Source organism: Lacerta agilis, chromosome 3 (assembly GCF_009819535.1).
Source record: "Lacerta agilis isolate rLacAgi1 chromosome 3, rLacAgi1.pri, whole genome shotgun sequence".
NCBI lineage: Eukaryota > Metazoa > Chordata > Lepidosauria > Squamata > Lacertidae > Lacerta > Lacerta agilis.
Window position 1 is genome coordinate 59170193 of NC_046314.1, and position 23458 is coordinate 59193650.

The 23458-nt window shown below is 38.4% G+C and overlaps 1 protein-coding gene across 5 annotated transcripts in view; it reads right to left on the minus strand.

The window, feature by feature from the left end:
- Nucleotides 1-325: 325 nt before the first annotated feature.
- The window catches only part of REPS1 (RALBP1 associated Eps domain containing 1), a 36446-nt gene continuing 13313 nt past the window's right edge, over nt 326-23458 (minus strand). Inside the window, exons 5-20 of one of the 5 annotated variants that reach the window (XM_033143895.1) lie at nt 22073-22137; nt 21364-21526; nt 20756-20819; nt 19666-19820; nt 18551-18687; nt 14628-14708; nt 12856-12943; nt 11369-11470; nt 10636-10708; nt 9214-9332; nt 8422-8486; nt 6884-7066; nt 6406-6501; nt 3833-3981; nt 2108-2213; nt 326-1591 (exon numbers count right to left, since the gene is read on the minus strand). In XM_033143895.1, coding sequence (XP_032999786.1) covers nt 1523-1591; nt 2108-2213; nt 3833-3981; nt 6406-6501; nt 6884-7066; nt 8422-8486; nt 9214-9332; nt 10636-10708; nt 11369-11470; nt 12856-12943; nt 14628-14708; nt 18551-18687; nt 19666-19820; nt 20756-20819; nt 21364-21526; nt 22073-22137 — 1715 coding nt within the window. In that variant the 3' untranslated portion in view covers nt 326-1522. Of the gene's footprint in view, nt 1592-2107; nt 2214-3832; nt 3982-6405; nt 6502-6883; nt 7067-8421; nt 8487-9213; nt 9333-10635; nt 10709-11368; nt 11471-12855; nt 12944-14627; nt 14709-18550; nt 18688-19665; nt 19821-20755; nt 20820-21363; nt 21527-22009; nt 22138-23458 lie in introns of all 5 variants that reach the window. The other 4 variants (XM_033143893.1, XM_033143894.1, XM_033143897.1 and 1 more) reach the window with 4 other exon arrangements.

Consider the following 23458-nt stretch of genomic DNA (forward strand, 5'->3'; position numbering starts at 1 on the left):
ATACCATGTTTTTTTGTTTTTTTACTTTTCTCTAATGTTTGATTTAGGGTGATAAATCTCCCATAGCACATGAGTGGACTTCCCTTTCTACACAGCTCCACATGCCACCAAAATCTACTCTGGAGGGGAAGGGGAGGAATCCTGTTGTGTGAGTGTAAAGTTTGTTCTGCTGGCTGGGCAAGCCAACTGGAGAACATGGTGGCCAAAGTAGTCTTAGCATTATGGTTTCTTCACAACCAAAAACTCAGTGCAAAATTCTATTTGCAAGCTCATGAAAAGCAACCTAATTCAGTGTGTTAAACCAAACTAAAAGGATTCACCCAAGTTAAAATATTGTGCTGTTTTATTGGTGTAAAAATCACACAATTGCTAGTTCTGATTCTGCTGAGATACATCCATGCAGTTTAACATCTATGATCCCACAGCCAGAATAAGCCATTAAATAGAATATCTGCTGTTAGTCAGCATTAATGCAAATTTACATATGAGATCAAAAGGTGTGTATTATACAATATACAACAAATCCTAATACAGTACATCAACCTGAATAGCAGGATACACTCTGGAAACTGTGTTAATGAAGCCTGTCTGCAAGCCAGAAGAATAAGGCTTGGAGAGATGAAGCGAACCTTTTGAGGAACAAAAATAGTTTTCAGGGGACTGGGGCTGGGAAAGAAGAGTTGAGGTACTGACACATTTATTGACCATAGTGTGTTACAGTAAAGTCTGTTGGATGTGCCAGTTAATAAAAAGGTAAATGTGCAAAGCATGCAACTACGGGTGGTGTTCAGGAAATGTGCATGGCGGAGAGATCAACACCCAATCCTTTCACAGAAGGGATGCACTTATGTGCATGCTGAAAAATTACAGTCATGAATGGAAACATGGAAACAAATGTCAAGCTGTGGCCACATACAAAGTACATAAGGAGGAAAAGACAACCAAATGTATTTGGTATGGCAAGGTAGTATGAAAACAAAAAAGGGTATTTGTGGCACTTGGAGGGCGCAAAATGAATCAAAATGGCTGCCCGAAATTTCAATATGGATTGCAAAGTGTGACTCGGGAAAGGAAAAACTGATGACCACAGCTGGTTAATCTTCTCTTACACAATCAAAAGAAAGGTGTGTAAAAGCATGTGCTTCTGTGTTTAAAACGTAGATATCTGGGATGTCTTTTTTTTAATCATGATCTTGAAATATAGAAAATATAGAAGGTAATCAAGTTCATTTTGGGATCTAGGCCACTGAAGCTGTACAAACTTCGCTCCAAATTAAAAATGTGTCCTCCCAACAAAATGGGAAGGTTGGCAGTGCCAATATATAGAACATTCAAGGAAACAATTATTCCATTCTTTGTATTAAAATTATAAAAGTTACTTAAATACAACTGTGGACAGAGGACAAAACAATCACAAAAAAATGTTAAGAGTGCACTGAACTGAACATATGGGTCTTTAATTAGGCCTTTTACCCAATTTCCCCTTTCAGAGTTAATTAATTCACAGTTAATGGCAATTGGCTTATAAGTGAGAGAAGGGTCGAAGCTGCTCCAGTTGAACTTCCAGCGAAATTCTCTCTTCAAGAACATCCTACAAAGGAAAGATTTGCCATTTATATAAAACAAATGAAGAGATACTGCGATAAACAAACATACATTTAGTTGCAATGGTTACAGTAATCTTTACTATAGGCTAGCACAAATGTTTGTAATACGTTACAACTCTATTACATCCTCAATACTATGTAATCAATTTATATAAATAGCCTTGGAGAATTCTTCTAAATCTAAATGAACTTATTTTCTGCTGTTTTTAAGGGAAGAAGTGTGCACATGCGTCTGGGGGGTAGAGGAGGAAGACTAAAATAGCAGACACTTGGCTCATATCAGCAACCAATACAAAAACGCTGCCTTTGCTTCACGAAGGAAGCTGCAGAATCACCAAAAGATTGGGGTGGGTTGTGATCAGAAATATGGCCTATGTTGAAAGCTGGGATAAAAGGTTTTTGACTTTGGAAAAGTCGAAGATTACTGCTTTCAAAAGGTAACCAATCAAAAGATCTGGTGCAGAAAAAATGTGTTTAAATTTTAAAAAAATATTATTTACCTTTAATTGCTGCTGTAATTCACTATTCAGTCTGGCCAAAACGGTATTGGTCTCTTTATTGCGTCTGATTGATGCCTGAATAGCCTTCTTGTCCTTTCCCACCGATCTGAAGAGATAGTTCATGAAACAACTTTCAGAAAGTGCTCATTATTTGTAGACAAATGGCTCAAGAAAGTTGTTCTGAAATCAGTTAATTATTGTACTCAGTGCCTTAGTTTCTTTAATGTATTATTTAGCTGCACGTCAGTTAATAAAAATGTGAATTCTGGCATCCTTTCCTGTCAGTGGCCAGTCTACAGAGCTACAACAAACGTTGCATGAACCTAGTGACACTTCGCAGGTTTTCTCTTGCACTGCATCTCAGAACTCCCTTTGAAGTTTCCTTGTGTTTCAAAGCTATTTGAAACTAAGGCAGTGCATATAAAGACTATGCTTTTATGCAGGTCCATGGCATTCTTTACTAGCTTAGAATCAATTAGCATGTTTCCTGTAATGCAGGTTGTACTGAATTAAGCTGTCTTGCAAATTCAAGCCTGTATCCAGAATTGTACATTTCTTTCTGCCAAGCAACCCAAGCCCCACAAAAAGTGCTAGTACTCAATTTCTGTGCAATGCATAACCATCTATTCAGTTTGCATAATATTCTATTTTATTTCTGAGCCAAAACAGCCATGCACACAAAAGGGGTGTCACCAGATTCAGAGGAAGCTTTGAACATTTTGGAGGAGATCTGTAATATACGCCTCCTACAGTTTGCAGAGCTGTGCTGAGATGCTAGGTTTACAGAAGCCCTGCACATGTAGACCAGTGCTAATACTGCAGGTCAAAGATGAAGCTGAGGCTGGTTTAGACTCCAAGTAAAAAATGCAACACACTTCTCATGATACAGCAAAGTTCCCTACTTAAATTATCCACTTAGAACTCCTCCCAGGTCAAATCAAATACTCACTGCATGCAGAAATCTCAGCCTTCACTAATTGCATACGATTTAGTTGGACTTTTAAGCTTTCAAGAACTAAAACAACATTCCCTTCCCCCCCCCCCGCTTGGTGCTTTCATGTTTTTCATTCCCATCAGCCACAGGCTCAGGAATCATACACATACTAGGGGTACAGTGCAACCTTTTCCTGCATTTTAGCCGCTGGTCCCCTCTATTTCTAAAACGCAAGGTTTCTGAATATTTTTAGCATGGACTGGTTATGAAGCAAAAAGGGAAAAGAGAAGGATATGGTGACTAGTCTGGGAGGAGTACAATAAATAGCAGCCTTTGGGAAGGGAGAGGGAGCTTTATAAGGAATTAAATTCAAAGCCCTTGCTCAGGGAAGTAGCCTGACTCGTCCCCCTTGGGTCTCTGATGAACTTTACAGAATGCTAAATTCTCTTGCTTAGTGAAAACCCATGAAATTGTCAAGTGCATGCAGCCATGTTTATCACAAGTGTGTGACAGACTGAACTGTACACCTAATATTGAAATTAGATTCTTGATGCAATTTTAATAAATGCACAGAAAGACATTTCTTGCAGATTGTAACATAATGCAAAACGCTGTGCATCAGAGTTTTCTAAAACTCTATACTGTGTTTAGGATTCAAGTTTGTTCACAGTGGCTTTACTTAGCATTTCAATGATTCAAATATCATAGATACTTTGTTACTAATGGTTATATTTTCTATTCAAAATGAAAATGCCTTGGTATCAGAGGTACTTATACACATCTTGGGTTACCTAGGAATAGATGGCTGTGAAGCAAGAACAGCAGCTATGACACCTGTTTTCTGTGTTTGCTCCTCAGCTTCCGGTCTCAGCTCATCTTCTGATTTTGGCCTTCTGCGTATAGGCTTTGGTGGCGGTGCCAGAGGCGTTGTACCTTTGCCCTGAAAGATTACAGAGGGTATCTTAATACGTACAGCAATAAACTTCACCAGCACTCAGTTTTAATCATTACTAATGATTAGTTAATTAAAAAAAACCTCAGTTGTAATCACCTACTAACAGCATAATCAAGGTTCCCAACCAATGAACACTTGCCTCGATATAAGTCCCAGTGAAGACGGTGGAATGTAGTTCTGAGTGAACATGCATAGGATCATGTTGTAAGAAGGTGTACTAAGATAGGTGAGGATATGTGATGCCAGTTACTTGTAGGGATATTTTAAGCCTCCTGGAAGCATCACTAGAGAATGGTTAGGCCTGTTTTAAATGTATATAAAAAAACCTCCAAACACTGGCCATTTGGGATTCTGCATGTTCAGTGCCATGCTTAAATTGACTACTGTGCATATGAAGCTGAGGGATCCATGGTTTGGAAGCATGCTGTTACAAGTATGTTTCCAAAGGCACCAGCATTCAGATGTAAAATTGCGTCCATCTGGGGTAATTGAAGAAACAACCACAACTTTTCAATTGTGTATTTAATCTGGGTTACAGATGAATGTCAGCTGCACACCCGACACAGTTTGTTAGGCTTTCTTCGACTTTACCCTCTGCCTGTCTTGGATTGACACCGGATGCATAACAAACCACCCAAAAGTGACATTAAGTTGTAAGGGAGGATCAGCAGTATCTCCAGATCTTTACCCAATTCTTTTTCTAAAACAAAGGTACTTGTGGAAAAAAAGTCTAAGGTATATCAGTCCTGCCTGTGTGTCATTAGAAGTGTAAAAACTTTCAAAGGAGGAATTTAACATTTCACTCTTCTGATTGTTCCATCAATGCAAGCATATTGGCTTCCAAGACAGAATAAACCCCCTTCTCTCTCAGCATGCTATTCTGAGGTTCTTTCAACCCCCCTAGAGAAAATTGGGGGGGGCACAGGGGGGAGGAGAAAGGAGAAACCCAATGGGCAACACAAGTCCTTGTGCAGGGCTTCTGCTGACAGGACTATTTGCTGTTTTTGCCCTTTAGTTTACTTATCTTTGCCAGAATGCAACAGGATGAATACAAAATGGGTGGTGGTTTCTGGAACAAATAACCCACATTTGTGGCTAAGTTGACCCAGCATGTGACAAAAGAGTCAATGTTAAGTTTCAGTGAGAATGTCAAAGTTCTTCTGCTAGCTGAACCCCTCTATTTCCAAACAAGTACAGGAACCAGACTTGCACCCAAAGGTGCTGTGAAGAATGAAGATTAAATTGAATGAGGGCTAGCATATGGTGTGGGCTGTGTTCCTCTTCTTCTGTACTGGGCTGTACTGAAAAGACTTAAAGAGTCTGCAAGGAATCTCCAAACCTTTCAAACTATAGCCATCGTGTTGTGAAGGCTCAGGTCTAAATGAAATTAATTTTAGTGTGTTTCATCCATGGATGGGGAATCTACAGCATGAATCAGAGTTGCAACTCAGCACAATAGTGAGAACCAAAAGTGAACACATGTCTGCTGCTCACATGATGACCATTAACAAATGGTGGCTGAGCCATTACAGAAAGAATTCGTTTCTCATCACCTCAGACACTTGTTTCAATGGAGCTAGTTCACACATTCAGCAAGCGATGCATTATTGTGAGATACTTTTGGCCTACAGACAGTTATATATCTATCAAACAGCAAAAGCACTGAATGAATATGAAAGTCGGTTATCAACTAAATCTTGCTTTATTCTGCCAAATGAAAGTAGATTTAATTTACAGCATTAACTCTTCTTATATTTTTACATTTATTTCCAACCTTTCTACCCAAGGCATTAAAAAAATTACACATAAAAAAATCACCACAGCAAAATAAGCAGCAGTAACATATCATAAAAATGACACCAGCAAACAGCAATCTGCAATATTATACAGAACAACCTTTTGTGCAACCACTGCTTTTCAAGAACTGAGCCATGACAGGAGGAACAATCCCAGTCTTACAGGTAACTCTAGTGTCTGTTAAGACCCTATGGGAACATTATAGTCAATTTTAGTTTTTAAAAAATGCCACTACAACATGCTGTTATGCAAGTTGCTTTAGGAACCATGTGCTTTTTAGGTGAAATGGAGGGTGAAACCCATTATCAGTAGTAGTAGTACTATTAATTAAATTTCTATACTTCATCTGAAGATCACAGGGCAGTTTACAAAATAAAACCACAAAAAATACATACCATCACCGCCACAACAACAAATACCCCACCCCCAGTTTAAAAGGCCATAGACTGTTTAATTTAAAGCAATTTAAAGAATATTATTAGTAAGAGGTCTGGGAAAGGAGACGTCTTTGCCTGGTACCTAAAGATATGTAACAAAGATGCTAGGTGAGCATTCCACCAGCGGGAAGCCACCACAGAAAATACCTGTTCTTGTGTTGCACATTTTACATACCGTATTTGCAGGCGTACTAGAAACTGTTTTGTCTTCAAGTCTTCCATCACCTTTGGCAACTCTAAGAGGCCCAGCAGAATCAGGTGTTTTTTCTACCTAGAGACAGAAATAACTCAAAAATGCATCATGGCAAGCAAGCAATGATTCAAATAATCTTCAGGTCTGGGGAAGGTTATGAGATCAGACACTTAAACTGAGACAAATGCACACTCTGGAAGCTCACATATTACTACTAAAAATGAAGCCTTTAACAGCCTGATCACACTGAAAATGTACCAGAATCCTCAGAAACACTATTGTATGAGGCTTTTATATTTCTTCAAGTGCCAGCTACGCCCTTTCCCAGATAAAACAGATCTGGACACTATCGAGTGTCTACTTGGCACTGGCATTCAACACTACCACATGAATATAACTGGACAGCAATTAACAGATACTTGCAGATAATATACCCAGAAGATATAATGTCTATGCTAACCTGCAAAACCTCTGGTTGTTTCTCAGTTTCATCATCCTCTTCTTCATTTACACCTGATGCAGCAAAAACCTCAAACTGGCTAAAATCGGCAAAGTTTGGCTGTTCTGGTATTTGCTGAGGTGAGGTACTGGTGTGTGCTATTAGACCTTCAGCATCTGATGAACGATGAACATGAGCTCCAGCCTACAGGAAAAGAACCAATGTCACAGATTATGTCGGTACTTTTAAAAAGTTTACTAATGTAAAAACTCGCTCAAATAAGAAAGTTTGTTTGGATACTAACCAAGTAAACAGAGTTCTTTTCTGACCTAAATATTCAAGGCATATTTAAATTAAGGCAAATATTTATAAGATGACAGGGGAGACATTCTGGATAATTTGTCATCATGTAAGTGACATGTATGTTTCTATGGAAGAAAACAACCAGGAAAATAAACATAAGAGAAAAACTTGCCCCCCCCCCCCGTGGGTGCATGTAGACAGTGATTCACGCCACTCAGTGTGGCAGCTTGGGTAGGGTGGAGAATAGAGGTAAAAGTTGTTAAGCTGCTCAGAGGCCACGGAGTGAGGCCATCCATCATTGTCTCTCGCACAAAGGGGTAGTGAAGGGGTGCCCCAGATGCAAGCTGCGGTGGGAAGGTTATTTGATTGCTTAATTCTTATTACTATTAAAGAAATTATTAAAATCCTTTTTCCAGAATACCTGGAACAAAACATGGCAGAATGTAGATTAATAGAAACTAAGAATTCAACAAGTGAGAGGCACATGCTTATGCTTTACAGATGACAATTCCCATAAAAGGTTGACAGTGTTACAGATAAAATCTAATTATGATGATATCCATAAATTAGCATATACCCTAGAAATCTTTTGTTTTCTGGCATGTTTGTGAAAGCAATACATTTCCACCATTCTCTCACAAAAGTATCTCTTTAATTCCTCTCACCATTCTCAACTTATCTGTTAATTTTTCAGTGAGAGGTATCTGCCATGTCTTGTACCTAGATGTTAAATTTGCTCCTTTAAGGTATTTCCAAAAGGCAGTGATGATCGTACATGCTGTCACCAGCAGCTAGCCTATTAAAGAAAGGTTTGTGATCAACTCCAGGTTCTTGTTCATAAACAAATGCAGTAAGGCTAATTCTGGGATCTTTGTAATGTGTCAGGGGATGATTTTGTCAATTTTGCCAATCACCTCGTCCCAAAATGTCATTAGGTTATTTTACATGCTTGGATGTTCCATTTTCTTTAGCCAGATATTTGGTTAAATTAAAAAATTTAACAGTTGTCCTCACTGCAGCTTAGCTTACCCTGTTTTATGATGGAGTTGTTCAGATATTTATTGGACTTATTTTTATGGATTCTGTAGTTTTTGTTTATTATCGTTTTCCTGTAATTTATTTCATTTCATTGTTCCCTGTTTTGAGATCAAACTATTCAATGAAGAGGTTATTATTACAATATTATTAACAGAAATTGGTACCACCACTAAAAAGATACAATTAATTTATAATTTCAACAGAAATCAAAGAATAACCTGTGTGGGTGGAGGTCTTGGAGGCACTGCAGGGGGATAGGCAATCACTCCAGTTTGCTGTTGACCTACAAGGCAGTAATATTTAGAAGAGAAGACTAAATATGTTTTCAGCTGTGTTAACAACTTTTGGCTAAGTACGTTAAAACAAGCAGTTGTTTGGATATAAGCAGGGTCAAGCTTCAGCAGTCACATGCTGCTGTATTTTAATTGTTACATGGTTTAAGGGGCTCAGCAAGTTCCAAAACCTAGGCCTTCAGGCAAGTTTCTTGACTCATAAAATTCCTACAGATTAGCCTATGTAATCTTGATCATGTAGGCTGCAATCCTATGCACGCTTTCTCAGCAGTAAACCCCACTGAACTCAAGGGGTCTCACTTCTGAGCAAACATATATAGGATGGCGTGCCTCAAGCAGAAAGAAGAAGAAAGTAAGGCACACTTCAACAAACTGGCTGCAGCTCCAGGTGATTCCCTCAAACAAAGCAAGACAGGAGCTGACAGGAGAGAGATCTAAATCTTCAGGTAGGTTTTCTGCTGAAATGTATTGTGAAGATTTCTCTTGTGCAACATGTTCCCATTAATAATTATATTTTAGGACACAAATCTTAACACCGTCGTCCACCCAAGATTGCAAACATGACCAAAACAAACAACCTTTCCTCCCAACTGTCTCAACATCATGAACATTCAGTACCGTTCTAAACAGAAAGGAGAACTACCCAAGTGACCCTGAACTTGATTTAAGAATGAATGAAATAAACTGCCTTTATAAAAGAATCTGAACTATGCCCACCTGGAGTAATAGTGAAAGTTCTGTTCATATCTAAAGATGATGATCTTGAGTGCGAAGGGTGAGGCCTTGGTGGTGGTGGTGGTGGAGCTATATTGTCAGGAGACGTCCCTGAATGTGATCTGAAAAACAATGGAACTACAGAAATTCTATTGCAAACTGTAGTTCATGAATCCCATATAGTCATCAGAACACAGCAAGTGCTTCCTTACTAGTAAAATTTGCTCTTTAAGAAGGTGGACATCTAAACTTTAACTACTGAAGATAACTGAAAAGTACTGAGTTGTGATCTGCCAGCCATTATACAATGAAGATACCTGCACTTGTAGATTAAGATCAGCTAGACTGGGGAAGTCACCTTGTTCAAATTATAGGGCCTGTTTTCTGCATGGATCTATCAAACCAGCTTGAAAATGGATAGCCTATTGTTTCCAGAGAACAATTTCTACTCTAAAATGAGACAAGCTCCTTTTTCACCAAAAGAATAGGAAGAATACAGTCATCCTTGTATAAATACTTAAGAATATGTACATGCGGCAATACCGGGAAATAGTTTTATATCATTAGATCTTTCTGCATTCTGGAAAATTCAGCTCCACTGCCATTGCAATTTACAGGTTTGCATCACAATGCTGGAGACTAGAAGTTTGCTAAACAGCACACACACATATTTCCAATGTTCTAATAGCACCCTATGGATCATGGATCTGACCTGAGGGCTTTATGTTGCCCATCCTCACTTCAGGCTGCAGAATGGAGGAAAGGAAATCTTATTCTATGACTGACAAATAGACAGTTAAACAATGGTGGTAAGTGAATACAGCTTGCAGGAGTGCTTAAATTCTTTGAGAATATATTCTTGGAGCCAGGAAAAGACACAAGACAAAAACAGTTGTGTCAAGAGGCATTGTAGTTGATAATTATGTATAACAGAACACCACCACTGAATGAGACCATCACTGAAGCACCACCCTGCACCCTTTTTATTCTTGAACTCAGTGCACTTTTCTGTGAGCGTTTTAACACTAAGTGCTTGTTAAACTTATGGACTGCTATACCACCAAATAAACATTTAGGACAGGCATAGCCAAACTTGGCCCTCCAGATGTTTTGGGACTACAATTTCCATCAACCCTGACCGCTGGTCCTGTTAGCTAGGGATGATGGGAGTTGTAGTCCCAAAACATCTGGAGGGCCAAGTTTGGCCATGCCTGGCTTAGGAAGTGATGCAGCAGCTCTTGTGTCAACACAAACGCACATAAAATGACCAATCAGGAAATTGACTCCTTCTAGAATTATGAATTTCTTTTAGAGATTACCAGGCTGTGTGTTTTGGGGGGGCAAATTATGGAGTAGGAGCTGGGTACTTTACCCTTGGATAGGAGTTGCTACTTTAACATCATTCATATTTAAGCATCAAATTACCGTTGTCTTGTTACAGTGCTTCCAATAGGTTCTGGGTCAGAAGTAAAGGAATCTGAGCTGCTGTAACCATCTGCTGATATAAAAAAAAGAAAATCATACATTGCTTGTTGATTAATCATGTTTTGATTATTCCACAGAATAATCTTACAGAATAAAACTTACAAGTGACTTTTCTATAAATAAGGTATATTGGTCGTAAGTGACACAAAATTGATAAGCAAAACAAGTTTGCATACCAGAATCTTCCTAAAATGGATCTGGACTTTTCACATATATTAGATCATATCCCTTTACTCTGGAATGATCACCAATACCTACTAACCCAGGGGTCTGTACTGCAAAAACGTACTTTACTATTTCCACCACTTTGACTGAAGATCTGAGAAATTATATAGGTCTGCATGGATTCCAACTGGCCAGCAGCTACCAGACACTATCCTTAAAAGTATGTGTAAAGAGGTCTGAGAGGGCATCAGAGTGGCTGGAGTGTGTTAAAGAATAAGACATCTCAATCCCCAACTCTGAAGCATGCTTCACATACTGTACTTCCTTTTTCAAACACAAAAGAAATGAGCATTTTAAAGGGTTTTCCACTTCACATATATGGACAGAGTAGCTGCTGAATGTACTACTTCCCCAAATCTTGAACTTGGTATTGGGTTAGTTATTTAACTATTTGCAGTGAAATGGAATAGGCTGACACCCTACTAGGAAAGAAAACATTGATACTTGCCAACTGTATTTCCTCCTACAAATTTTGCAGATGAACTCATTTTACTTTCTTCTACAAGATCAGGTGATTTTACAAGTAAAGGACTCGTAGGATTTGTGTGATCTAAAAAGGAATAAAATATATGTTTAATTAGTAACAATAAGTTAGTCTACCTCTCTTCTGATGGTAAATTTCACCTAATGCTCAAAGTCTGACACCATAGTAATATGTCCATAACTTGCATTTCTGGCCACACATGTGTATATGTGGATATCAACTCCCCCCTCCATGTGCATCATATCACACACCAATCCCCAGGAACAGATTTTGGGGAATGCAAAGGGAAGGGAAGACCGAAAAGCCAAATTACATGAACAGGATCTCTGTTCCTTTTAGAGAAAGAAAAAACATTTTTTATTTTATTACTAGATTAACGGCCACTCATCATGCTTTTGTGTGGCTTACAAAAGAATAAATAATACACAATATTAAAATACAGGACAATAATTTTAAGAACATCAAAACTGCTCAAATGCAACATAAAATGATATCATTCAAGTCTATTATTTGTAGGGGTTTAAGTCTGTATTATAGAAAAATGGCATAAGAAGCCACAATTATTCAAGCACCCTCATTAATCCATGTACTTGCTGTTGTCTGCATTGTCTTACAGTATTTTTATACTGCTACTTCTATATAGAGCTCTACCCAATGCCATCGCCCACCCTTGCAATTTTAGCTTCTCAACAAACGTGTAAGCTAATTCAGGTTAGAAAAGTGTGGCCTGGTTCAGATGCACATGAACAAGACTTGATCCTGCTCCCTTTTCCTCCTCCAGTGGGGTCCCTATACTGTGCTTAATCCTGACTATGAAAGCCAGTTTCACAAACCACGGATTAGAGATGGTTTGTTTCAACAAACTAGTTTCCCCCAATAATTGCAGATAGTCAAAACCAGAAGCTGTACCTTCTGATCTCCTCATGGCCATACCAGAGAAGAAGTTGGGGGAGCTGATGAGCCCTAGCCTCATTCACAGAATTAAATGTGGCTTGTGAATGGCATGTTTATACTCGAGTATAAGCCGACTTTTCCAGCACATTTTTTATTCTGAAAAAGCCGCCCTCGTCTTATACTTCGGCAGCGGCGGAGGGACGAGCGGTCTGAAAGGAGCCCTTTCTGCCACTGGTCCCGCCACCGCCGCCCACCTCTGTGCTGTGCCTCTCCCAACTGCGGCTCCTATGCCTGCTCTTGCAAGTGGCAGAGGTGGTGGCAGAGAGACGAGCAGCCCAAAAGGGCTGCTTTCGGGCTGCTCCTTCCTCCTCCGCCAGTTTGTGGTGTGGTGAACCGGCTTATACTCGAGTCAGTAAGTTTTCCCAGTTTTGGGGGGTAAAATTAGGTGCATTGGCTTATATTCATGTCGGCTTATACTCGAGTATATACGGTATGTTTGTGGAAATTAATGTTTAGCTACGTAGAGGTTACTCTAAAGGCACCACTTAAGAACTTACCATTTCCAGTTCTTTTAAGTTCCATTTCTTGCAAATGAATTTTGCTTGGAGTCATTCTAATAGGAACAGGATGAACAATAGCAGTATCCTAAGACAAAGAGGTATAAATTTAACTTAGCTTACTAGAATTAATTGGTCTAAAGTTGATAGCTCAATAAAAAGTTTCATTTAAAAGCTTGAATACTAAAATAAACTCTGTTGCAACTTGGTTGTGATACTCAAAACAGTACATGACAGCTCTTTCACTAGCAAAGTACATGGAAGCATATTGCATTGGGCAAATCATCACTGGAGCAAATCTTACTGGCTGCCCCTGTTAAACAAACACTTTTAGCAGTTTGCACACAATACTCTGCTTGCACAAGGTCATGTGTGTTTCTAAATAATTTGATCAGGAGCTCATGTGCCTTTATATGTAGCAATTTACATGGTGAGGTATATATGAAAGTATATGGTTACGGCACAGTGGCAGCTAGACCACACTGTGCTGCACACTGCTTTTGTACGTGTAACACAGGGCTGGTTAAGATTCTGCTGGATCAAGCCAAAGGTTCATCATCCTACTCTCACTATGGCCAACCAGATGTCCATAGAAAACTGGCAAGCAGGATGCAAGTGCAACAGCACTTCACTTCTGGCCATCCAAGAAAAACTACGGATGTAGAAAAGCTGTTATCCCACCCACCTGCTGCATGCCACCTGCCAAGATGCTTCACAGCCCACCTCACATTACCTACTGCTCAGCTTTTGCATTCGCAAAGAAAAAAGTCTGTGCTTTTAGTGCCGTGTTTCTAAAACAGTGTGACAAGTCACATGGGAGAATGCAGTTCTACTAAGGGAGACCCTATAGCACACACTGATTTTCCTCTCATCAGATTTAACTTACCAACTACGGAAACTGCAGACAGCAAGAGAATATACAGGAGCCATTCCCCACTCCAGGGTGGTTTGAGGAAGAGCCAGAGATGTTCCTTTCTAGTGCTTTGCTCCGGCAGTGTGGGAGTCATTCACAAAGCAGTGAATGAAGATTATGCACCATCACATGCCCAATATATGGCTCTCAGTGGGATGGGGTAGATGAGGGCAGAGTATGTTTGTTAGAGGACCTGAAATTAAAAACTGCGAGAAACAACACACTAGGGAGAATGAAGGATGTATAAATGACTTGGGCAAATTGTCACATATGGGTCATTATACAGACAAGGAATGCCTGTTGCCTTGGTGTTGTCCATAGTGGACAGTGGTTGTGTTCATGAAAGCAGGGACATGTATACTTAGGAGAAGTAGAAAAAAAAAGAAGATTAGCAAATGCAATTACATGGTATCTATAAAAAAGGGCTTTGTGTGTGGGCTTCGGGATGAAAGGACTGGATCTGCATGTGACTTTGGCTGTCCTTGTTCAAACTGGTATTTGGCCAGTTACCATATTTATTTTCTCATTTCAAACCTGTTTTTCAGCACAAGGCAGCTAAAAAGTGTCACAGCCATAATGAATAAGAATTTCAACACACTCTGTACACTGAGGATACTTCAAAAAATGAACAGACTGCATTTTATTTCTTGAACTCACAAAATGTTCTATAATTAAACTTGAATCATACTGCATACATATGATTCCTCCAATAAATTTTAAAGCAAATAAAATTTATGACTTCTGCCACCATTTCCCACCAAGCTTTGTAGAATCATGCATTAACAGGCAAGATACAATTAATGAAAATTCAGAGTTAATAAAATTAATTTCAAACAAGCAAGCTAAGTGATTGACTTACAGGATCAGCTGGTGCAATGTTAGAATCAAATTGGGTCAGAGTTTGTGAGCTTGAGGAGCGTTCGCTAAATGTCTCCCACTGCTGAACAGACAGAGGAGAGACAAGTCAGCATGAGAGATGGAGTAAAGGTTTCCTGGAGAAGATTTAAGGTAGTTCAGAGGTTGCAATGGCAGTTGTTTTATTTGCAAAAACTGTCAACACACAAATTAAAAAAAATGTATTTTGAACTTCGTCCTTTTGGCTTCTCAATGCTACCAAGCATTTAACTGTCAAGTATTGTATAGGGTATGAGCAAATCAAGAGATTTCCCTTCTGTGAAAGTAAGTGTATAAGTTTTAACAACAAAATCAAGCTACTGCCAATGGAAACCTCTTATAATGTCTGATCACGCTGTATGTGTAAATACAATGGGCAGCATTCAGCTAACAAATCCCTGTCAGTGCAATGATTTCTACTTGTGCAGTGGAAATTCCCTCCCCCTTCCCCATCCCGTGCCATCCTAAAAATTTCTACAGAAGGTTGGGAAATGTGGGGGGCAAGTTGGTGGAGGGATGGGCGAGAATTTTTAATTCCACAAACAAAAATCCTTGCACTGATGGAATATTCACATGGAGCTACTTTGGATACAACCCTGTGTACCCCAATTTTTCCTGGATTTTTGTACATTGTTTTACTTTTCACCTCAAAATAAATCAGGAATAAATGCTACAGATAACACATTTACAAAATTACCAACAACTTGCCAATGCAATCCCTGAAGCAACCCTCAAAAATGCTTCTAATATGAGTACATTTTATACCAGTGCAGAAATATTTAATTTATAACTGAAACAATGCTAAGGATTAGAAGTTCAAACTCGGTAAATCAATAGGGAAGTCCACTGTGGCAATCATTTCAACAAGATATAGGACATGCTCTGGCATAATACACAACTGCCAAGTTGTTTTTTCATGCTAAGAAAAGAAAAAAAGACATGGACACAATAGCAATAACCAGGCATCAAAGAAATTAAGATTTGATCTAGGATTTGAAAGGCAGATTACTTCATAGAAGATCAGTGTTAATGTATCTCACGTTAGTGGAATGGTGAGTAACTTATTAGTCAAATCAAAACACTTCAGCAACCTCTTTCAGGTGGTCTTTATATCTTTTCCCAGTAATATGGGCCCACTTATCTATAAACAGCTGCTCAGGGATAAACAGATCACATGTGGCTGGGAAAATGTATAAAGGGCACATGAAATAATTAATACGCATTGATTTGCCATACATATTGATTAGTAAGAGCTCTGAAAATAAAAAATTTCCTATCACAAGAAATATTTCCAGATACAGAAATATTATGCTCCATTTAGAAAAACACACTTTATGAAAACTTTTATACCCTAAGAATATGAATATTATATATAATGATTGCAATCCAATATAACTAGACATGTTTCCTCAAAAGCAGTTCCCCATATTGCATGTGGGCTGTTTGTGATATGGCATGGAGATTAGAAGCTCCCACCAGGCCAGCAGAATTCCTTGGAATGAACCTTAAGCAGCTGTTTAGATTCTACCCAAGATAATGCCTGATGTATCAGGGATTTAAATCTTAATGCTTTCTGTTGATGGCTGCTAAATGCTACATCATCATCCTGCTTGTGACTTATGTCAGTACCTGGCAATCAAATCAGGAACCTAAAAAAAACAAAACCAACCAGAATGCTTCCTAAGAAGGGAAATCTTGTGGGGAGCTCTGTTACTTGAATTACCTGAGTGTGGGGTCACTTCTGTCACTCATCACCATCCCTTGTTGACCCTGATTCTGGATCTTGTACTGACTTCTAGTATGTACAGTATTACATTCTCAGGCCCTAACCCTGTCTGATACTGCTGATACTTGTAGAGTGACAATTAATAGGTTCTTGTCATTAACTGCTACACCTTTTTAAGTGGACAATGAAATAGTTTATAAAGGAACATTAAACTGTAATGTTACTGAAAATATTCTCACACATTCAACTTGCTTTGCTAGATGTTTTAGAGCATTGTACTTCACAACAATTTAATTTAGTTAATTGAAGAGTAAGTTACTGAGTATTATGAATTATAAGTGAGACAGTAGCAAAATCTTTGTTATCCTAAAATGCCAGACAGATTAGCATGTTGGACAGTAGATATATTTTAAATAAAATAAAAAATAAATCAAATTGACATAAATTAACTTTCCAAGTAGGTAGGTGAGTGTAGGGATGACAGCATCTTTAAATGCAATCTCCACATAACCCCCAACAAGCCAAACAATTCAAAGAAAGACAAGTGAAATTGTAAACTGAAAATTGGATAGTTTTCCCAAATAAGCAACACAATGCAAAAGTGAGTTCCAAGAAGATTAAACATGATTTAGCAAGTACTGTATTTGAACCAGATACATTTGTACATAAAAACTCAACTGGCCTCAAGTCTGCCATGAAATATAAACATATTGAATTTCCTACAGAATTGTTTACACTTTGATTTGGCAGTATAGAGGATTAATAATTCTAAAGAATCACAGTGCTAAGTGGTGTCCTAGAACTTTTGGAAATATAACCCAATACACATTAGTCTTAGTAGTACAGTATTTCTCAAGCGTTCTGTATTACTTTCAGTTAAAAAAATACATTACCCCATTTCTGTTGCTCTTCTCATTCACATACCTCTGATCTCTTGATTACAAGGCAACACCTTTCAATTCATTTTCTTAAGAGGATTTTTTTAAAATAACAAGATAGTATATCAATTGTGTGAAATAAGTAACTAAATAAAAATTATATTCCTGGGTATTTTTGCTCATTCCTCACCTCTAGGCTTCTAACTTCAGAGGAACCTTGACATGCCAATTACTATTGGATGCCTGAAGATTTACATATACAACAATTTAGGAACTGCCTTGTAGGTTTCAACCAAGAAAAGGTAGTTTAGGGTCTGCTGGAACAACAGGAGCCTCTGAAAGCTCACAACTGCAGTGTGAAAATAATGGCCATCTCTGGTTTGACACCAGTAACTTGCAATCAGAGGCATACTACCTCACATACATTCCAAAAGCAACTATTTTGCCTAACAGCCAGTCCAATAATATGGCAACCCTTTAAAAATTTCACCTGTTATTGTTAATTATTACCCTTTGCAATAAGCAATGCCATAATTATGCATACCAAGCAAATCAATACTAATTTTTGGTCCTTCTTTGAACCAAAATTTCCCTATAATTATGCTTATTATTGAGCCAGCATAGCATAGTAAATGGTAACTGATATTTCTGCTGTTAGAATATGTATTTCTTACCTAGTGGATTTTACTCAAGTCTCCTAAATGTTATATAATTACTCATCTCCTTAATATGTGATGGGAGGGCATTCTACAGTGTGGGTGTCACTACCGAGAAGGCCCTCTGCCTGGCTCCCTGTAGCTTTACTTCTCGCAGCCTAAACAGCAGCCTGGCTTACAACAGATCTTGACGGTACAAAACTTGCCTATGTTTTCAGGACGTTCAGGAGGATAGTTTGGAGAACCTGAGATCCTCCTGAAAGACCTGTTCCAATCTTGGTCTTCTCTGCACAGGCAATGTTACTGTCAAGAAATTATGCTACCGAAGTAACAATAGGCCTAATGCCGAATAGAGGACATATCACCGATGAAACAGTCCACCTTTAATGATTAAGAGGAAGTATAGATTAATAATTAAATGATTGTGCACCTGTTGACAATCTCAAAATATGCCCTTATGTATTATGGCTTAGGATCAAGACCATATATTTCTGCTCAGTTTATGCAGCAAACACTCAAAAGGAGGTACATAAGCCAGCTTTTATGGCACAGTGGCATCTAGTTCATATTGTGTCATACATTAGAATTTAAAATAAGAAACTTTCAAAGTAAGATACTGTTTGCTAACCTCACTGCTTTGATTCAGCTCAGGCCATGTTTGATTCAGTGATGGCATTGACGGTGATTTGCTTGGAGGTGCTTCTGCTGGTGAACTTGCATAACCTACCTCACCAGCCTGATCCCCTGCTTCTGAAACAGGAACCACTATGAAAGTCAAGCACAATTGTGTGTTAATGTCTTAATTAGGTTTCAGTTCAAAGCTTTACTAACCATAATTTGTTCTGTGTATCAACCTCTTATTACAGAAGCTTGCTTGTAAAGCGAGGTTATCTATGAACATTTACAAAATATATACACTGCAGCAGTGAGAATTTAAAAATTATAGGGCTCAAGGAATGTAACACTATTCTATATTAAAAGGTTTTCCGAGCAACACTTGTGCAATTTAAATTAATAAGACACAGATACTGAAATAAGAAACCACAAGCTTGAAAACGGGATTTACAAAGACTGGAGGAAATTCCAATCTCTCTTCTCCTACAGAGGTTGGGAGAGGTGTTAAGAGTCTCTTCTAGTAATAGACCCTCATGGAAATTCTATTCCAAAAGGTCCCAACCTTCGAGGGCAGCCCTCGGGATGTCAGCGATCATACTAAAGTCTCAGACAGGAACATTAATATAGTTTTTATTAACATTTGTGGAATCATAGGGATTTCATATATTGCTTCTGGGTACATGAGTTTGCTAAGATCTAACACCCTCGAATCTGTTTACTGTATAGTTTCCAAAGAAATAGAGCTGTCTGTTCTTGGCTACAAAAATGTAGTTGCTAGCTTGAGGCATCATACTGCAAATTCAGTCCACTCTAACTTTTCTCACCATCTCTCACCACATTTTCAATCGTGACTCTAAAACCGTGACTCACAATACACAGAACCACCCCAAGAATATGAAATTGCTTCCTTATTAACAGGCCTTTGTGTTGCACTCAACTAACTTTTACTCAGTGCAGACCCAATGAAATTAATGATCATGACCAGCTTAAGTCCATTAATTTCAAGAATCTACTCTGAGTCAACTTTAAATTAGTACAATTTACACTGTAAATTTTATGTTGCCTAATGACACCCTACTTTTAACAGTAGTTTCAAAGGAACAAAACTCTACAGAAGAAAGGAAATACCTGCTGAGTCCTCCAAATCAATCAGTTTGGGCATTAAACTTTCAGGCAGTTTCTCAGGCAAGTCATAGCCATTCTTCCTAGCAACTACTAGATGGAAAGCAGCACAGAATTCATCCAGTGTTAATGCACCATCTTTATCAAAATCCGACAGCTCCCTGAAAAGGCAAGGGAAAGCATTACTTCTAAACTATGCTTCTATTGAACTACACTTTTACTGAGAAAGCTTTAAGCTCACACCACACAGTCTGGCACTCTGCTTCTAAAATGAGGTCAATGTTCAGCAATTTCACCTTCCCACCACAGTCCACTATGCTTCCTGAATATCTGTTCCAGAAAACTGGAGTACCTTAGGTAACAGCATGGGTAGTAGACACAAGGGACTAGAGGGAAAGGTGGAATTGGCAAAAATCACTTCTTCCCATTTCAGCCAGAGCCTTCTGTTCCAAAAAAGAAAGAGCAAGCAACATGGGATCAAAGACACTATATACAATGTTGCTGAATCAAATGTTTGGCTGCTATTCTATATAAGAAAAGTGAGTTTATGGAGAGACGGGTTAAGCCTAGACTTCTTAAATGTCCTTTTAAGTAAAACATGAGGATTCATTCAAAATATTTGAATGCAAATTATCTGCAAAGTATTGGTTCAGCTGACCTACCCCCTGGGAAGCTGTTAAGTGTTCACCTTTTGTTCACAGGTATATTGCCTTGTTGAAACACTTATCATGACGTTATTTCAATATGGTATTCTGCTTTATGGCGATTTATAGTACAGCCCTATTACAAAAGGGAAGCTTTATTTCAAAATTAGGTCAGATGAAAGTTTACTATTTGATTTGCATGGGAATAGGATTAAACTTCAAACTGCTCAAGCCTACACATCTACTCAGATGTAAGCAAATAAGTTCAGTGATACCTCCTGCCAAGTATGCATGTATAGGATTGCAGCAAAAGTTACATTGACAGTACAGGGGATATGTTTTAATGTAAATTATGAAAGGTAATTTAAATGCTAGGCATTTCAGCTCCACAACCAAAGAACTGTGCTTTGAAACAAAGGAACTTCCCCAACCTAGCTATATTTCACACTTACCAAATGTGCGAAAGTTCAAGAATAGGAAGTTTTGATTTTGTAAAAAATTCTTTAGCTGCAGAACCTGAAATATTAAAACAATTACGTTTAACTTTGATTCTAAAATTATAACTTGGAAGGATTATACGTGTATTGCAGAAACACTGAAAATAGTGAGGTTCTAAAGATATTTCTGTCTGAGAGCTAACATTAGTTTTAAAAATTATTTGGAATCATACTGTATGCAATAATATAATTGCAGCACTCATCACAAAACTTTAATGGTATATAAATGGTATATAAAGTCCAAGAAAACACTAGGCTGGTGCCTAAGATTCCTTTCTATAAATTAGAGAATTCTATAAATTAGAGGATTCCTTCCTGCAATTTTCACCAGTCTCTTACACTGCTTGCCTCACTGTTCCAGAGGATCTTTCGACCCACTAAAACAGATTTTGGAGGGCACATGGGAAATCAACAAAACCTGCCTCTCCCTTCCATTAGCAAGAACCAGGAACACTTCTGTGAATGCAACTCTGCTTACAGAATCTTAGAAATCAATCCAGTGTCTTTACTAGTAGGAAACTAAAATATGTACTCTTGTAACTTATGTGTTTAAAAGAACTCACCTGGAATATATCCGTTTAGATCAGGTTGAATGGTTTTAAACTGATTTATGTAATATTGCCTTTGTTCATCTGTTATTTTCCAAGGATCATCGTAACTACTTGATTGCCTACGAATTTCATTTGTTGTAGTAGCTGATGCTACAGTTCGGACTGTTGTCTGGTCCTGAAAGGAAACATTTTTCTTCAGCATTATATAAATGTATCAACAGCCTACCATTTTGTATATTGACCTAAGAAAGGAAATGACAGTTGTTTATTGAAGTAGCTTTAGAAGTCTTCCAGTTCGTGCTGGTTAGGTGGGATTCTAAAGAAAGTATTTTGAAAATATACTTAAGATAGACGTAGCAACATTCATGTAAGCAACACAAAGTTATGAAAACTATGCAAAGAATAGTTTAAAATAATTATAAGAACAAAGAAAAGCTGAAAGTTAGTTTTGCATATGCTGGCAGGTTAACTTAAAAGGTTTGCTTGATCAAGAATCTTCAGTGACAGAGGTTATTTTATGTAAAGAAGAATAGATCAGAGACTGATCTTAAACACACTCACATTTAGAGTCACGGCATGAATCTTTGGTGACAATATGAAAATGACTGACATTAATTGGAATGAAGCAAATCAAAAGAATACCAATAAAATGTCACACCTGGACAGAAGCAGGATGCATGGCTAAAATAGTACTGGTTGGTGTGTTATCAGCAAAACTGACCCAGTTTTCTTGATGCGGTGGTGGTGAATGGCCAGACCACATTGGATCACCAGTATTACAGGAGCCTGAAAACCAAAACAGTTCAATTTCAAGACTGCCACACAGTCTATTCAAGAAAAGTCATAACCAGGAACCATGGGACAAACTCTGTGAGATCACGTAATTCTAGATTCAACGCAGTGCCACATTGCAAACTGTTCCTAAAACTAAGGTATACTAATGTGAGTGGGGTGCTGTTCCTGTGAAAACAGGGGACAGAAGCGGTACCCAGAAAGCTGTCTGTGGACAAACGCTAGCTCCTTCAGCCTGAAGCGTAATGAGTGCCACACCCCATATTCGTCTTTGGCTGAAATTAACCATCCTGTGGTCGGTTTTACCTTTACCTAGGAAAACAAAAAATTCCGCAGCCCAGAACAAGTTCCTCGCAGGAACCTATGCAGCCCTTTGGTCCCTGGTCTATAATTTAATTCTGACATTGAGGCCAACCAAGGGCTTGGTAAACTGAGAAATGAATCAGGCATAAATGCTCCCATTACCCTTCTCACTCCCTGGTTTATGGTAACCCACTCAAGTTGCAGCTTAATTGGGTAGATTAGGGCTATCACAAACCAAAGTTTATCTTCAAAGGAGGATTGGAAACCCAGTTCAAATGACGGTTTTCTTTCCGCTCAGTAAACAAACTACTCCATGTGACAAACTTGTTTGCCTGATTTGAATGCAACAAACTGGCCATCACACTAGGATGCAAGGAATTTGATACAAACATTTGAGGAATGAGCAACTGACCAAAAGACATGGTTCTAATGGCCAAACCATGGTGTGGCTATGATGCCCTGTAACAGGCCAATATCTACAGGATATCACAGAAAATGTTTATACAACAAATATCATATACCGCTTATGCAATAAAAGACTCTAAAGTGGATTTTCACAATTCTAGATTGGAGCTGGAACCTGACTATGGTCTGCCTCTTGTTCTATGCTGCATTGTTGCCTGCTCCTTAATTCAGGAGGCTACTGCCACACTAAAAGAGCACTGCACTTTGGAATTCTTGTGTGCTTCCCAGAAAAGAATGACAAATACTAACTGTAGCATATCGAAAAACCAGGAACTTAAATCTCTGTTTATCACAAGTGAAAATTTAGCATTCTCATGCATATACTTAGCAGGACTATACACAGAGCACTAAAACTATTTTAATGGGGGAAAGGCTTTGAAAAACGGAATTCTCCTAGATTAATACCTTAAAGATTACTATTCTTTTGCTAGGAAAGGTCACGCTTTTCAGTGCAAAGGAAAATTAATCCCTCTTTAATAAATACGAGTCTATTTTGGTAGAGGAAGGAAAGATGTGAAGCTCCTTTTCCTCTTTAGAACCAGCACAG